This window comes from Mycteria americana, chromosome Z (assembly GCF_035582795.1).
Source record: "Mycteria americana isolate JAX WOST 10 ecotype Jacksonville Zoo and Gardens chromosome Z, USCA_MyAme_1.0, whole genome shotgun sequence".
Classification (NCBI taxonomy): Eukaryota; Metazoa; Chordata; class Aves; order Ciconiiformes; family Ciconiidae; genus Mycteria; species Mycteria americana.
The window spans coordinates 72,443,986-72,460,694 of record NC_134396.1 but is presented as its reverse complement, the minus strand read 5'-3'; the positions used below and the strand labels follow the sequence as shown (position 1 = coordinate 72,460,694).

Here is a 16,709-nt window from a genome sequence, read left to right as displayed (position 1 = left end):
GGAACAGCTGTAATATTTTAAGATAATATTACTTCACTGCTTGGAGCTATTACTACAACAGAGCCATGGTAACCCCTTGCTGGCATCTGTGCGACGTCAGCCATTATGGCTCCAGTTGCTGTTGAAGCTGGTTGAAGGTCACCTGGCTGGCTTTGCACTGAAGCAGGCTAGAAGCACCTGCAATTCTCAGTAGTGCATCTCACCATGGGGAGGAAAGACTCTCCCATCTAAAAGACCACCGTGAAGTGTTGAAGGTGGTAGCCTCTCAAGCTGTTGTAGTTTGAGAAGGTGTTATCTGCCTGTGCCATAGGCAAGCAGTGCTGAAGCACCGGTTGTACAGCAGCAATGTTCTCAACAGCCTGTGTGTACTACCAAGGCATTGGTTAGAAGCCAGTCACTGTTTTTCTGTTGGTGTATAAATACAAATGTATTTTTTCTTCGTACATGATTTTAAAACATTTCAGTTACTGGCAGATTTTGCAAATTAACTTTTTCTTGGAGTACAGTGGGTGACAAGTGGCAAATGGTGAGCAGTGAAACCCGGTGTTTGCAGTGTCGTGGGTCAGTGTCAGCCTTGGTTTCTGCTGATACAGGATTTTAAAGCAACCTTCTCTCATATGTAACAAGTGTTTTAAGTCTACAAAGAAATGTCATATACTAGCTGCTCAGGTAGATACCACCTACCAGTAATCCCATGGCATGTGTATAGCTTTAAAGTTTGCATTTTGCTAAGGACTGTGTCTGTGCCTTGCTCTCTGCCAGTGACTCTCCTTACAACAGCTCCATGCTGCAAGCTCTGCTTACTGCCAGGGCAGGATGCATTGCATTAAACTTGTTAACTATAGCAACGTACATGCCAGGGAAAAAATAGCATGTAAAAACCTAATACTATGCCATTGAAAGCAGCAGGGAAGACCAAGGTTAGCACCTTTATTATCAGGAAAAGGTGGAACTTCATGTATTTTTATAAAAGTCTCAGCTTACACTTTAAAATGTGTTTTGTCATGTAACTATTTTTTTAGCTGCCATTTAGCATATTTTATAGTTACCATAAGTTGAATAATTTATATGGTTTAAGCCCAAGAAACTACTTAGAGGTTACCTTAAAAATACATATATTTTCATAAAATGCCAAGTTTGAGAGTCTAGCCAGGAGAAGGAATTAAAGGTGTGGGCAGAGCTGTGTTGGCAGTCCAGGACTGCCAAAATGAGCGTTCCTGCTTCTTGCTGCTCCTGTGTGGCTGCTCTGGCCCTTGGCAGGATGATTCAGCTCACTCATCAAGCAGAAAACTGTTCACTTTTTTTTTGGTTGGGTTAATTTTCTAAGCCTTTAGCTGGGAAAGGGAGAAGAACCTAGAGAGAAGTGAGAAGAGGATGGTTTTGCTCCTCAGTGTCAGTGGGTGGTTGGATGAACACAGCTGCCTTTTCTGTTTGTATGGGACGGATTTGGGCTATTTCAGTGCAAATAGCTTGCCCTCGATGAGGAGAGGCAAAAAGGGCAAAGGCTACATGAGCAGCAGACTGGCTTTGCATTGGACAGCCCTTAGAATTACATGATAAAGGCGTTTTACTGCCTATGGTCTCTGCAAGTCACCAGAGCACCCAAAGAGCTTGTCTTGCTTCCTCTGCTACAGTAAACTCATCCCTGATGACAAAAGATTTCCATCAGCATTGGTTTGGCTAGCCTGGAGTAAGCCTCCGCTTCCTGCCCCTCAGGTGCAAGGGAGAAGGGGACACAGTCTTTCAACCCACGTAGAGAGCAAAGAACTATCTGTAGTGTGACTTCAGGAATGGTGTATCTAAATGATTTAGCTTTTTACGCTGGTGACGTTAGGTTGGGGGAGGCAAGAAGGTGGGAGAGGAGGCTACAGAAACACGCAATCTGTTACGCAGAGGTAAGTGGCACCTGAGCAAACTGGAGGCACAGAGCGCTGGGAAGCTAAATAAACACGGAAAATACAAAGTCAATTAATTTTCAGCATGTTTCACTCTTCTTTTGCATCTGTCATTTGCTAGTGAAAGGAAGGTAGTCTTATTTCTGAGAATAGAAGCTGCTGATGCATTTGGTATGTTCAACAACTTTCACACAGGAATATTGTGGGAATAATGCTGCAGCTCTAGTGGCCCAAAAGAGCTAGGTTTGCAGGAAGGTGTATATTATTTTGTTACACAAACAAATATAGCTGGAAAAATACTGACAAGCTTTCAGGTGCATAAGCCTTACTTCTTTCTTAACCATGGACTAGGAAGCCTGTGAAATTCTGCTGGAAAACTTTTTGAGGAATATATGTGCAAAACATAGGTGCAAAAAGGACAAAGGTGTTTATTTGAAACCTCAGAGGTCATCAAGAAAGTCTACTGTTTGATAAAGTATTTGGAAATCAATGGTAATTATCCCATTCAAGATGGAGTCTACAAAAGAGAGTTTTAATTTTGCAATACTTTGGATCTGTACTAATTTCTATAAACTGAGACCTGACACAAAAATGAATATGAAATTCAAGCAGAGTCAGATGAAGGTAAAGTGGGGAACACTGTGCAGTGTGACATCTTAGCACAAACCAAGACGTCCTTAGCAGATGAGAGTATGTAAAACCACGCAATTGTTTGTGGGAGAGACTGCAGATACCACCACAGCATGTATCTCTGATCTTTTTTGAAAGATCAGTGGATACCAGATACCTATTCAATGTTTAGTTACATACTGGTGCACAGGTTAATGTGTTGCTAGAAATAGTTATGCTAACGCTTGAAGTCTACAGGAGGTTAAGTAGGAAAAGCATGTGAAATTAGGATGCAAAAAATTTGTGAGTTGCAAGTGAATGGGTAAACAAAAACCCCCTGCCATTATTTCTAATGGCATTAGAGTAAAAGGGCACTTACTAGGTGACAACTGTTTTTAACACTTGAAGTGTTATATATAATCGAGGGCAGGGTGACCAGAATTAACAAGGCATACTTTCAGGACACCTTGCAAGCAGTAGAGTGGAAGAGAGCTAGAGGTGATGGGAGTACCTTTCCCGAAACATGGTGGGAGAAGGCTTTCCCTGTCTGTAAAACCAGAATAAACGAGAAGAAAGATCAGCATGCTTGGAAAGTACTGTCGGCCTAACAGAAGGCACCGAGGCCACTGTTCATTATAGCACTGAGTATAAGACCCAATGTTTAGATCTGTGCAGTGAGAATGTTTTCTGCTGTCTACAGAGGAAGAAGTAAGTGGATATGAATCATGTCAAATACATACACTTTTCTGCCTGTGTTTGCAGGGTTGTGATAGGAGCTCTCAGAAAAGGCAGTGCACGTAGCCAAACAAACACTCAGTATCTCCTCTGGGACATACTGTTTCTTCAGTCCAGTGTTTGGGTTTCATTTAATACCCAGGTGTTTCTAAGAAAACTGATCACATGGTTGATAGGATACAGGGCACTAACATTAACATAGATCCTGTTTTGAGCTGGAAAAAAACCAGAAGACTGGCATAATTAGAGGCTCTTGAAAAGAGCAGTCTGCTGGCCTCAAGCTAAACAAACCAAAATGTAAATTGTATGCAGGTGAAAAGGCATGCCCGGGAGAACTGATGCTCTAGGGGTGTGCGTACGGATAAATCACTGTAACGTTGAGGCCGTTGTTAACGTACCTGCCTAAGCAAATGAAGAAGCGTAACTAAATTCCTGGGTACAGCTCCAGTCTGATGCTGCATCCAAGCTGACCTTCCCACCGTTCAGGGAAGTCGAGTAGAGGTATGCACTGGTGACTCTGGGGGGTTCAGCTTTGTGCAGCAAAGCACTTCTGCACCCAGCATGGCCCCTGTGCTCTCTTGTCCCAGTCCTCTCGTATGGGGATAATTGACAGCAGACTGAATCAGCTGAATCTCAGATGAAATGTATAGGAAAAAATTATATGTATGTACATATGAATATATGAAAAAAAGTATTAAAAATATATAGGGGAAAATTATATTCATATATAAATATACAGGAAGGGAGAGGGAGAGAGGAAAATGACTGTCGTTATGATCAAATACAGGAGAAGGAGTGGTTTGGCATACATGTCTGTTAAAAATACAAAACTTTCTGAAAAAAAGTTGTTTTCTGTTGCTAGTTGAAACTTACCAAAACCAGCTCACCATTAAGAGCTTCAGAGCAGTTTTTAAAGCACTGGATTGATGGATTCAAGAATATTTGTTCAAGAAACCCCAAATTTGAGATGTTTTTAGCAGTTGTATTATATTTAAAATATGGGTTCAGTGCTACTTTCTCTTATTTCAGAGAATGAGGTTTATGTTTTGGATATTAAATGAGTGAGATTCCTAGGAGCCTCTGGATTTGAAATGAAGTCTATATACCTTTTTGGAAACAAAAAAAGCTGCTTCTCTGTATAGGTCAGAGTAGTGATTTTGGAATACTGCAAGTCTCCTGAAACACACAGAGGAACATTTAAGATCTTTTCTATGGAGCTGCTTTTAAATGTTGCTCAGCTGCTTCACTCTTCTTCACACAAACTAAAAATTATGTATGGATATTGATTTACTAGTTTTCATTGTGTTTTTTAATTACTGTTTAAAAAACCAAAAGTTAAATGGATGGTGTGTCATATGCAGAACTTCCCATACATGAATAGTTTTAAAAAATGGAGTCTTAACAATACAAAAAAGCTAGATCTGTCTTGGTGATGCTCAGATCTGGAACGTTTGCTTTTTTTTTTTTTTTTTTTTTTTTCAATCCAGCATCAGATATTAACATCACAGTGTCTATTGCTGGCAGAGGAGGTGGTAGCATCTAGGGACATTTCTGTGATGTGCAGTCGTTCACCATCATAGATTTTGTGGCGAAAAGGCAGCAGTTGCTTGTGTTGGTGGTAAGCTGACTGTGGGTGTTGCAGAAGGCAGGTACAGTACCTGAGCTGTGCTTTGAGACGCTGCCAGAGCTGGGGAGCTGCAGGCTCTTGCTCCATCACACTGATTTTTGGAACTTTCTGGGTAATGGTTACACACCACTGTACCCTCAGTTAAATTATATATATTTTTAGTTATGACATGTAGCTAATAAAACAATCAAAGCAGCTGCACTTCTCAACTGCACAAAGCGGTGTATAATAGTTGCCTGCTTCTGGTAGGTTTACTGGGCAGCTTTCAAGAGAAAGCAGAAGCTAATTCATTGCAGTTCCTTACTCTTCTAGGTCTAGCTTTTGAACTTCATGGAAAAATGTGGCCATTCTCCTCTTGTTCTTTGTCGCCTTAGAAAAAAACGATAAACCAAACTCAGTGCTTGAAGTTCAGTCTTAGACTGAGAGGTGGAAACATTCTCGGTACACATCTTCATGTGGAATGAAACAAAGATACTGCTCTTTTACCTTTTATGGACAAATTATTTCCTGAAAGACTTTGTGGTAATAACTTGAGCCCTTCTTCTGTAAGCATACGTTCGTCTGAACTGCTGGTTGAGTACCCAGCATATAGTCAATGAAGCCTGCCGGGGCAGTGCAGGAAGTGTGACTCAGAGCACCTTAGTTAGATACCAAAAACAGATAAGGTGAACATCTTCCTGGTGCTTTCAGGTTTTCACTGCCTTTTATGGAAAGTTAGGTGTTGTCTTAATCTTTTGACTTGGAGTTGGGGGAGTTTACCACCTAGTTTTCATCGATGGACATACTGCTGCAAGGCTTTGGTTGTAAGTTCTCATTAAGCTAATCGCATCTTCCCACCCTAACATGTAAGAAGGTCATTTCCACAGCACAGTTAGCGTGATTACTGTTTATTTTCTGGTAATATTCTGGTAACTGGTTGACTAGAACTGATTAAATGGTTCTTCTCTTTGGAGTTCAGTAGATACTTGTAGGATGTATGAATGCCTTGTTGAATGAGGGCAGAAACTTCAGGCAAAACACACCAGCTTAGCAAAATGAGCACTGTAGCAATAAGAGCTAGACAGTAACTTTTTTTTTTAATAGGGTAAATGTATCATCACGCCATAGATGAGTGTGTAATCTAATTGTCTTGGCAGGGAGGGGGGACTCTGGCCTATGGCATGTCTTCAACAAAAATTACTTCAGCGTTGTCACAAATTGATTGGAAATATTTTTTCCTCACATTACTCATGGGATGTCAACAAGTATGCAAATGTGAAAATTTAACATATGTTTCCTTGCTGCTTTTACACGGTTTCTCACACCAGTTTAATGAGTAAAAACTGTCATTTAAAATGCCACTTCAAACCCAAGTCCTTTGGTATTGAAGACCATCTCGCTATTATTTTCTTAGTCTTCTGCTCAGATGTTAGTTTATTAATTTGTTAATTTTACACACTTGGACTGTAGCCATTTTTATCTTATACTGGTTTTATGCTGTAGTTAAAGTTTGTATATCTGGTAACCCTCCTTGTTACATAGCGTTGCATCTCTTTTGGGTTTCTTTGCCGTCTTACCTCAGAGCATCACTTTCCATTGATCGTTTTGCTGCAAGTAACGCAGTAAAACATTAGTATCTTTCTTTTGATCTCTGTGGTAAATGCATTTATTTCTGAATGAAGCTGTAACGTTGTTAACTTCTGTAAAGACTTCCTGACAGCGTAATAACTAGGGATGGACCAGCAATTTAGATCTAATAAGACCCAATCAGGTTATTTTGTGTTGTGCCTTCTGTCTCGCATCTGTTCGTGGAAGGTGGTCCTGGCTTTCCTGTCATAGGAGCCAGGCAGTCCCCTTGCCAGCATGGTCCTACTCTTAATTTACCACAGGTGGATCAACTTGGAAGCCTAAAACCTGGAATATTTATTCTTTTCCTGAAATCTGCCATGTTTACCCCCCCCACACACTTAATAAACACAGTTGTTTCACCATTTCATTTCATGGCTAATATGTTTAGACCAAGATGTAATAATGCATGTCAAAGAGTTGTTGGTGGTGTTATAGTTTTAATCATGCTTAATTAGCACATTCTGTGTTTTTAAGTCAAAGTTTTAGGGTTGTCTTTCTCGCAGTGTTGATGTACCTTGGATTTTTTTGACCAGTGAGGATGGGCACAGGGTAGCGATGTTGACTTGTGCTGGAGCACAGCCACGTGCGCTGTGTTTTGCAAGTAGACTCCAGGAGCCCTGAGATGAGACTTGCAAATCTGTCTTGATATTAAAAGTATTGCACTGACAATTTCGGTATCATGGTGCAGTATTTGCTAAAGCTTTCAACAGATGGCAGACTTAGGAAGGTGGTGTGCCTGCAATAAACTCCTGGGTTTTGTGCTGTTTCGCTTTCCTTTGCAGGGTAGAAAGGATATGCTCATGCAAATCCTTTTATCTGGACTGCAGTCTTCATGTTTTGATAAGAACAAAAAAGGGAATCTCGGAAGACAAATGAGATACTTTAAAGCATTATGGGGTATTCAAGTCATCTTGGCTGTTGTAGAAAGTGCGTCCTCTCTGCCTGTTACGTCTTTCTTAGATCTTAGATTTTCTCTACAACCATTTATTGCTTAAAAATTGAATGATAGTTGAACTGGAAAGAATTAAGTCAACAAGATGTGACTTTTTTTTTTTTTTTTTTTGACGGATGCAGTTCCTGTACATCACTGTCCAGGCATATATCACTGTGTCCTCTCTGAGCTGCTTCGCAGTTGAGCACTGGATCATGCTCCATTTGAAAAACTAAGTGCTTTCTGCTTAGCGCACTGAGCTCTGCATTTGTGGATACGGTACAATACAAACTAATAAATGTTTTGTAAGATACTGGAATTAAAAAGTGGATATAACGCTTCTCAAGGTTCAAATTAAAACCAGTCACATGTTTGAATACAAATTTAATTTTTTTTTTTTGAGGGAAAAGGTGCATTTTTGCTTTTGAAGTTGGAGAGAGAGTAAAGTAGTGTGTGCATTGCATGTACAAAGTTAAACAACTAATGAAAACAATTTTGATGGAATGCTTCTCCTAGATTTTAAAATTTCACACTTAATAGGTTACTGCAATAATTACTGCTCTGTCAGTGCCATGATGACAGTTATCTCATCTAATACTGCATAACGTTTTGAACAGTAACAGCAAAATAGATATCCTCTGCGTCTCTATTTTGTTTAGTTAAACTACGTATTTTTGAATATGAATAGTAAAATGTTTCAAATAAGGATAGTGGTGTATCACGAAGTGCATGCAAATACATTTTACTTCTTAAAAGCAGTTCAGCTAGCAAATTTAAAAGGCACGCAGCCTGACTTTCTTTTCTTTTCTCGGACTGAAATGTTTTATAGACAATTTCCAAGCGTTATTATTAAATCATTCTTTTAAATGAGATTTAATTTTGAAAGACTTGAAACATGCAGACAGACAGGAGCCTCTCTGGAGAGTCAGCTGAAGAATAGGAAGTGTTACTTCTTTGGTTTTCTAATTCCAATCTAGCCTACATAGCCTGTATCAATAGAAATCAGTTGTTGTTACAGCTCCCCTCTTCTTGGGTTGCTGAACAGGGCTTCCCAGCACAAGTTGTGGTGGGTAGTCATTCAGGGAATGAGTCCTCTTTCTGCGGTGAGATCCTTATTCCAGCTCTTTGGACTTAGTTGGAGATGTGCCTGGGTGCTGAAGATCACTTTTTGGGAAGCTCCTTTGGGAGCTGTGAGAGTTGTTTGTAGCTCTGTGGTCATCGGAGCTCCTAGATGCACAAGTGTGAATGAATCTAAAACTCTGCACTTCACTTGAGATCTGGTTGTACTGCATGCTGTGGATGGATGCTGGGATTACTTTTCCTGATGCAGCCTGAAGTTTTCACATTCTCCGAATAAATACAGGCTACTGTTCAAGTGTGCTAACAGTTCGACACATTCCACATGTAAAAAAAATTGATCTGGAAAAATAATTGGTGTTGTTGTATGTATGTATCGTATTTACAGTAAGCACGGTATAGAGTGGGCAAATACAGAGCAGTAGTAGGTCAGTTGTTAGCTCCCTGGGCACTTGTCCAAATATCATTAAAAATGTTGACATTAAGTAAGTTGGGGGCTTAATAATATTTAATTAACTACTATTTAAACACCTCTGCTCAGATTGACCTACACCTCTAGTTTAAAAGTTCTGGTATACATAACAGATTTGACATGTTCGGTATATAATGGTTTGTGAAAGGCAATAGAGTGCACCTCAAACTTCTGATAATCCTTTGTTTCTAAAGAAGAGGAACAAACAAACGCACAATACTAAATATTGTCATTTTTGTTTATTTTTCAGATTAGCACTGTACGTATATGAATATCTGCTCCATGTAGGAGCACAGAAATCAGCCCAGACGTTTTTATCAGAGGTACGTTACCCCATCTTTTTTTCCTTACACAACTTTTTAGTGTGTGCAAATGAAATAAATATACATTGGTCTAGAATAAGCAGCGGTAACAACCCTGAATTTCTGTTTACACTGATCAGCATAGATTTCTGATTCTGCAGAAGCTGTTTTGCCATGTCATTTAATATGCTTTTGCATAACTGTTTTTGCTGTGATTTGTCATCTCCATTCTGTGATTTGCTACTACATTGGGGAAAGATTCATCTGTTTTCTGTAATAAATATGCATGTTAGAGAATGCATCGACAGTACTCTTTTTTGATGACCTTCTAACTTATTGCTGATATCTCCAGTTGTGTGTGATGTACCCGAAATACACAATGTTCATGTATTTTACATCCTACTGTCATACACTTGCAGTTCTCGTTCTCTTAAGCACTGCTCATCTCTCTGTGTATTCTTCCCATGCTTCTAACTGCTTAACTTCTTTTCATCTGGCAAATCAATTATGACTACAACCATTTAGGTCCTGTTTCTTAAACACTTTCAACTGCTAATGGAATTTTTACCTTTACACAATAGTTATTATTTTTCATAGTCTTTCAAAGACTTTGTATACATCTTTTGAAGATTGAAGTAAATTATGTCTCCTTAGCATTATACATTTACTCTGGGATACAAAAATACCTGTATGCCGAGCATACTGAGGTCTTTTGGATTTATTATGGTTTTTAATCTTTCTTTGATGAGAACGTTTAAGATAATAATATTTTAATAGTGAGGAGAAGTGAGGAAAAAAGTAGGCAAGATGTTGTACTAGGAAAATTTGCTACTTCAACTGATACTCCTCCAAAAGTTAATAAAACTACTATACTGGTGATGACATTCTGGAGGTGGGAGAGGGGAGGGTGAGAATTCAGAGCATTGTTTGTGGTGTTTATAGAAAATTCATGTAGCAGAGATAAGGAAAAGGGGTAGAATTATGGTAGGATCACTTTATGTTTACTGTAAACTATGTTTTTTACAATTGCTTTTCTCTTTGGTAAAGCAATAGGAAAATAAGAGAGAAAATAATGGAGACTATCATCTTGGCTTTCCCAAAACAGCTGTCATTTGTAAATAATACATTGTGTGCAAGATTCATTTTGCTCATTTTGGTTTTATGATATATTTGCAAAATGAACAGTTGGCAGAATTATAACTGGCATGACATTTGGATTTCTAGAAAACATTCAATACAGTGTCTTGAAACTTAGCTTTTAAAACTAATTCAGTCTTGGGTTATAGAGAAACACTTAGGTCTGAACTACTGTAACATGAGAATATATATCAGATCTTTCAAATTCAGACTGATACTAGCCAAAAGACAATACACATGGGGCAGGGACAAATAATGTGTAGAGCTGGTATGAGATGTCTGTTAGATTTCACACAAAGCTGTGAATTTACCTCATTCATTAGCACTGCAGTAGGGTAAATACGATGCTGACAATACTTGTGAATGGTTGTATGTTGGAACCAGAGGCAGTTATCACTGATACAGAGAAACCTGGAAAAAATTATATTTGGGCAGACAGGTTCAGGTTGAGAAAACTGTATACTAATACGGCTTGGAGAAAATGAACTAAAATGCACAAATTAAATGGCAAGTGGTAAAAGTGGCAGAAAAAAAATGGTAGTTGATTGTGTAGTAGACAGGTCTTAACAGTGTAATGCCCATTCAGTCCTGGACTGTAAACCACAAGTAGCTCTACCCCAACTCTGTGCCACATGTGAGTCAGCTGTTTTTATTAGAGAGTGAATATTGGCATACGGGATCAGAACAAGAGAACATCAGTTGAGAGAAGCGCAGAATAAGTCTTCTAGCGAACTTATGATGCAATGAAAGTTACAATTTTCTATGTGTTTTCATCCTTTCCTGGCTCATGGCTGTTGAGAAGCAACTGCCTGTTGCGGCGAGCTTGTTGTGAGAGTACTTGAGAGGTGTAGGAGACACCCAGGTGGCACAGGAGGAAATTTGTATTGGTTTGGTCCCTCATGAAAAAAAATGGCTGTTTGGGCTCAATGCCCTCTCTGCTCTGGCAGTCTACACCTGCCAGAATAGCCTGGGTGGATTTTGTTAAAGATGAGATAGTTCGGAGTAGCTCTAAAACTGAAATTGGGGTGTACAAGAAGTAAGCATACATAGATTGCCTGAGCTATACAGTGGTCAGTGGTTTCTATGTATGTATAAATGGCAAAGGTTAAGAGCCCTTCCTTAAATATCTTACCAGGGAACGTGGCTAAGAGTAATGGAACAAAATTAAGAAAAGGCAAATTTTAAGTTGGGTATCACGGAATCCACTCTGCTAACTTAGAGATGGTTGTCCTAAGCATTCCTGTATTTTTGTAATGCTTTTTGTCTAGTTCAGATTTCATAGAACTGATCCACAAGTCAAAGGGTGGGAGAACCTGCCCTATGAGGAAAGACTGAACAAGTTAGGTCTTTTCTCCCTGTGGAAGACAAGGCTCAGGGGGGACCTCATCACAGTGTTCCAGTACTTAAAGGGTGGCTACAAAGAGGACAGAGGCTCTCCCTTCATAAGGAGCCACATGGAGAAGACAAGGTGCAACAGGTACAAGTTGCACAGCAAGGGGTTTCATCTTCATACAAGCAAGAATTTTTTTTTTTTTTTACAGCAAGAACAATCATTCACTAGAACAACCTCCTCAGGGATGTGGTAGAGTTCCCATCACTGGAGGTTTTCAAGATGCAACTGGACAGTGTGCTAGCTAATCTCATCTAGGCTCCCTTTCCCACAAAGGGCTGTACCAGATGATCTCTCAAGGTCCCTTTGAACCTGAGCTGTTCTGTGATTCATTCAGTAAGGTGTAGAAGTCCTCTGCTGATCTTTCAGTTTGAAGGTGAACTGTGCATTGTGGTCCTTGTTGACTACAGCCTTCAAAGCTTTGTTGCCTTCATCTCTAAAACACAGGACCTCAAGCTCATGTAGCATTTTCATGGATCTCTTGATAGCAGAGACCTCTTCAGTTTGTTGGCTATAACTCTTGTATCTTGATCTGCAAATTTACTTACATTTAGGACACATGGCCTGAAGTATTGGGTTGAAGTAACTTAACAGCTATTTCATACCAATTCATCATACAATTGGCAAAATGGCAAGGGGCTAGCACAACTAGCTTTCATCTAAACCATATCATTGCTTATGAGGGTTGGATAGAGCTATTCAGATGGGGTACACACATTTTTGAAACAAAAGAAGCTGTTCCGCTCCAAAATCTTTCCTTTGGTGTCCCAGCTGCTATGTTTTCCTTGAAGAGCTGATCCATATCACACATGTTTTCTATCCTTGAAGTTAGGTTCTAGCCTTGGAGGAATAATTCCCATTAGCTCAGCTGGACCAGAAGGTGGGCATTTCCCAGTTAATCAATCACTGGTTATAAGCTTAATCAATACAGTTGCCAATGAGGGTATTTTTCTAAAATTAATAACTCTTTACAAATCTTTTTAAGTCTCTGTGATCAGACAGACTGACATCTGCCATGTGAGACGGAAGTATTTATTTTTTGAAAAACAAAACAAAACCCCTTCAAACAAGCCGCAAACTTCCACATTCCCTTCAGGCTCCTTCTGTGAATAAATTTCTCAAGGTGAAATATATCCCGTTAAAAAGGACCAACATAAGACCTGTCAATTGGGTAATTTCCTCATCAAGCCCTGCTTTGAAGAACACGAATACTGCTTAGACATAGTGAGGGCTTTCTACGCAGACATAACTTTTATTCTTAACTGAATGATTTTTCAGCTTCAGGAACAATGTTTTGGTTGTATGTTGCATTTCTTCATTATGTTGCTTTTGAAACTTCTCAGAAGTACTGTGTGTTCCTGGTGATTAACGCAAGGAACACAAGCCATTCCCAGTGCATGTGAAGAGCAACCATGCCTCAGAGGGGTGTATTTGAAGAGCGTGTAATACCTTCCTAGTAGCTTTGGCTTTTATTTATATTTTTCATTTGTATTAATACTTTTATCTGCCAGCGCTTAAGCAGGAGCTTTTTAAAAGATGCTTTTTGTATATTAACTACTGTTATGTGGTGGTGACGGGGTTAAGCGCCATACAGTTGGCTTGCTCTACCAACTTTACCAACAGAAGTGATAGTGCCTCAAGGTTACCTTTATAAATAATTTTAGAATAGCAAAATTATTTTTTAATAGTTGTATTCAAATAATATATCAAAATTACTCTAGGTTACTTCGTATGAGTGCAAAGAATATTTTCAGGTGTACGAACTACGTATTCTTCTCCTGCCGAACTACGTATTCTTCTCCTGCAAGCTATTGACAGAACTTCTATGTGTTTAAATTTCTTAAGAATTAGATGTGGAAATCGCATTGGAGTTGAGAATCAAAGTTTTAGTCTGTTTTGGAAAATGCCAACTTTGCCAGTGCCTCTTGCATTGTGAACACTGTATCTACCTTTTATAGTAGGCTTTTATGTACTTACATATATATATATATTTATATATATATATAAAAAAATAAATATAATATATATTTATATATATAAATTATATACATAAATTTTATATATATATACATACATATATATAAAAAAACTTTAAATACCTTTCATATTAAGGCTGTTTAAGCATTTCATTAAAGTAATCCTCTTTTTGTCTGCCATTACTTCTGTCTCTAGAGCAGAATATGGCTCGTGTTTGAACAATTTTTTTAACAAAATTGGACAGGAATTAATATTATGTGTAGTTGTAACTGGAGGAATTTGGAGTGCATGCAACACCCTACTTTCACCCAGTTTTAACGAGACATTATTCTGTACAGTGTTGTGTGGGTTTCTGCAGGACGCCCAGTTACCTGCAACAGAGCTCTTTCAGCAGTTACACGGGCTTTATTGTAGTCCAAACTATTTAATTTTGTAGTTAAGGACAAACTAATGACTATGGCATTAATAAAAGGGTTGTGTGATCGTAGTTAAGATGTAGTATTTGGGAGGTATTGCAGAGAGACAGAATGCTGTCACTGTGCGTTATGTTGTCTCATGGGTTTGCTGATCAACAAGAAAAGTGTGAAGTCAAGGCTAAGAGTTCTTAAACTGCATTTCCTTTGAAAACAGTGTTAAACAAACCAGGCTGCCTAGGTGGGAAGGAAGTCATAGCCAGTATAGCTCTGTTCAGGAGAGGTTGCCAGTGCAGACAAACCAAGCCAAACTAGCTTTCCATTTTCACTGAGTGGTGGGGAACTGGGTTATAATTCTGATGCTGCTCGCATTTGCCACATTACCTCTAACAGTAAAGCACTCCTTGAGGATTATAAAACACTGACTCGCTTTGGATGCGGAGGGAAGACTGCCACCTGCTGAATCAGTAACATTAGTTCTGTGTCTTCTATGTTTTCCTTAGTGCAAATTGGAAAATCTTTTAGATCATTTTAAGGGTACTTTTTAACACTTTTTTTTTTTTTTTTAGGTCATGCATTATTGACCTTAAAATAATGCGCATCTCAGTGGTGGACTGATACAAAATACGTTGTTAATAAAATTCTATTCAGAATCTAAAATTTAAAAAAAATCTAAAATATGCTTTCCTAGAGTAAGAAAAGCTTATTTTAAGTGTTAGCTGTATTAATAAGTGTAATTAAGTAATATGGCCATCCAGATTGATGATGATAAAGCCTTTCATAAGTACAAAATCGTTTCTTCTTTCTCTTTTTGCTATCTGCTTGAATTATGTAATGTGTTTTAGTCACAATGATCACAAAAAGGTACACCTCTCATTTTATCTGTTTTGTTTTAGATAAGATGGGAAAAAAACATCACACTGGGGGAGCCCCCAGGATTCTTGCATTCCTGGTGGTGGTAAGTATCAATTTTCTTTTCCTCTGATTTTTGGAATATATCGATTGCTAGTTCTAGCAGCTGGAAGCAAGAAATTCAGGTGAACGTTGTAATGGGAATGTGAAGATGAGGATCAAGAACCATTTTCTTAAGGAATGAAAGAACAGAAAATGACATATAGAAAAAGATACAGATATTAGATAAAGGAAGATAAATATTATGTTGGTAAGATAGTATCTTTGAAAGCAGGTGGCCTGCATTTCTTTCTTCACCATCTTCCAGTAATTGTGCATTCAAGAGGTCATTCTACATATCATAAATAATTTCATTTGAAAAAAAAACAGTATATACAGAGACTGTGCATATAGATGTGAGCTTCCTCAGTCTTCAGTCCACATTCTAGTAATGGGAATAGCACATGAAAGTAATTAGCTGAACCCGAGCTACCAGCTTCTTTGAGAGGCAGCGTGCATTAGCATGGGTTTGGTGCTGCAGTGTCTGCATTTGCAGAGTTTCTCTCAGCTCAGAATATGGGTAGACATGGGGTTGACTTGTAATTTTTTATGCATGATACCATTTGCTTATATGTACTGGTGTGCAGAGACGCGTGTGTGTGTGTAGAATTCCTAAAGAGAAAAGAGTGCTCATAGTCACTGCTGTTTAGCCATGGTATTTACTAGTTGTCACATGATTTGATATATCCAATATGCCTGAGTTTGAAAGAATACAAAATACAGAGAATATGTCCAACTGTCAGGAGTACAAGAATTTACAAGTTTTAAAGTGGTCCCATTTGAACACAAAAACCCAAGTGATTCGTACAGCTGCATGGAAGGTGGCATATTCTTCATTGACCTTTCTTTCATAGCTTTTAGCTATGTGATTGAAGCCTGGTGAAGAGAATGTGTTCCTTGTATCTCCGATGTCTGCATTATCCTTAATTTTGATCATCTGCAGCAGAGTGCTCAAATTTTTCCACAGTTCCGTGTTATGGTGCTGGACTAAGTTACATATGATGAAGTCTAAAACAATAAAGAAACACTATGAAACTCTTAACAAATTTTATTCTTTTAATTGTTCTAGCATACACATAATTTCATTCCAGAAACTTTGTGTTAGAACTGATTTGTGCATAACTATTTGAAGGGGGTTGGGGAGGAAGACCAGTGGGAGTACCATCATTTCCTTTCACTCTTTATAATCCAAGAACATACCCATCTATTTCCTACTCTTGTCCATACACCTGTTTCTCTGCAAACTTTTGTTTAAAGCACAATATTGGATGTTGGAAGAACTCCCAGTTTTCTCTCCAGTTTCTTGCCTTTTTATGTTATTATGAATCTGTCCTTTCCCATGCTTTCTGGAAGTTAATTGCAGCAGTTGCCAGAGGGATGAGGTTAAATGCAGAGCTTCAGTAAGATGCTTTATACCCTTAAACCTTGTATATTAGACTAGCTTCTTGGTCTATACTATAGTGGTATTAAAGGAATACAGCACTGCTTGCCTCAGAGAATTGGATAGCAGGACTTGATTCTTCATAGATGTTTTACAAAGCTAAATTCTTTCATAGAGGTAAGTGTTTTCATCCCTTGGTGAGGA

At 38.6% G+C, this 16,709-nt stretch overlaps 1 protein-coding gene across 3 annotated transcripts in view; it reads left to right on the top strand.

The window, feature by feature from the left end:
* Positions 1-16,709, top strand: part of SSBP2 (single stranded DNA binding protein 2) — a 185,339-nt gene that overhangs the window by 34,220 nt on the left and 134,410 nt on the right. For all 3 annotated transcript variants that reach the window (XM_075526379.1, XM_075526380.1, XM_075526378.1), the window contains exons 2-3: positions 9,205-9,277; positions 15,070-15,131. In XM_075526379.1, the coding sequence (XP_075382494.1) occupies positions 9,205-9,277; positions 15,070-15,131 (135 nt within the window). The remainder of the gene's footprint in view (positions 1-9,204; positions 9,278-15,069; positions 15,132-16,709) is intronic.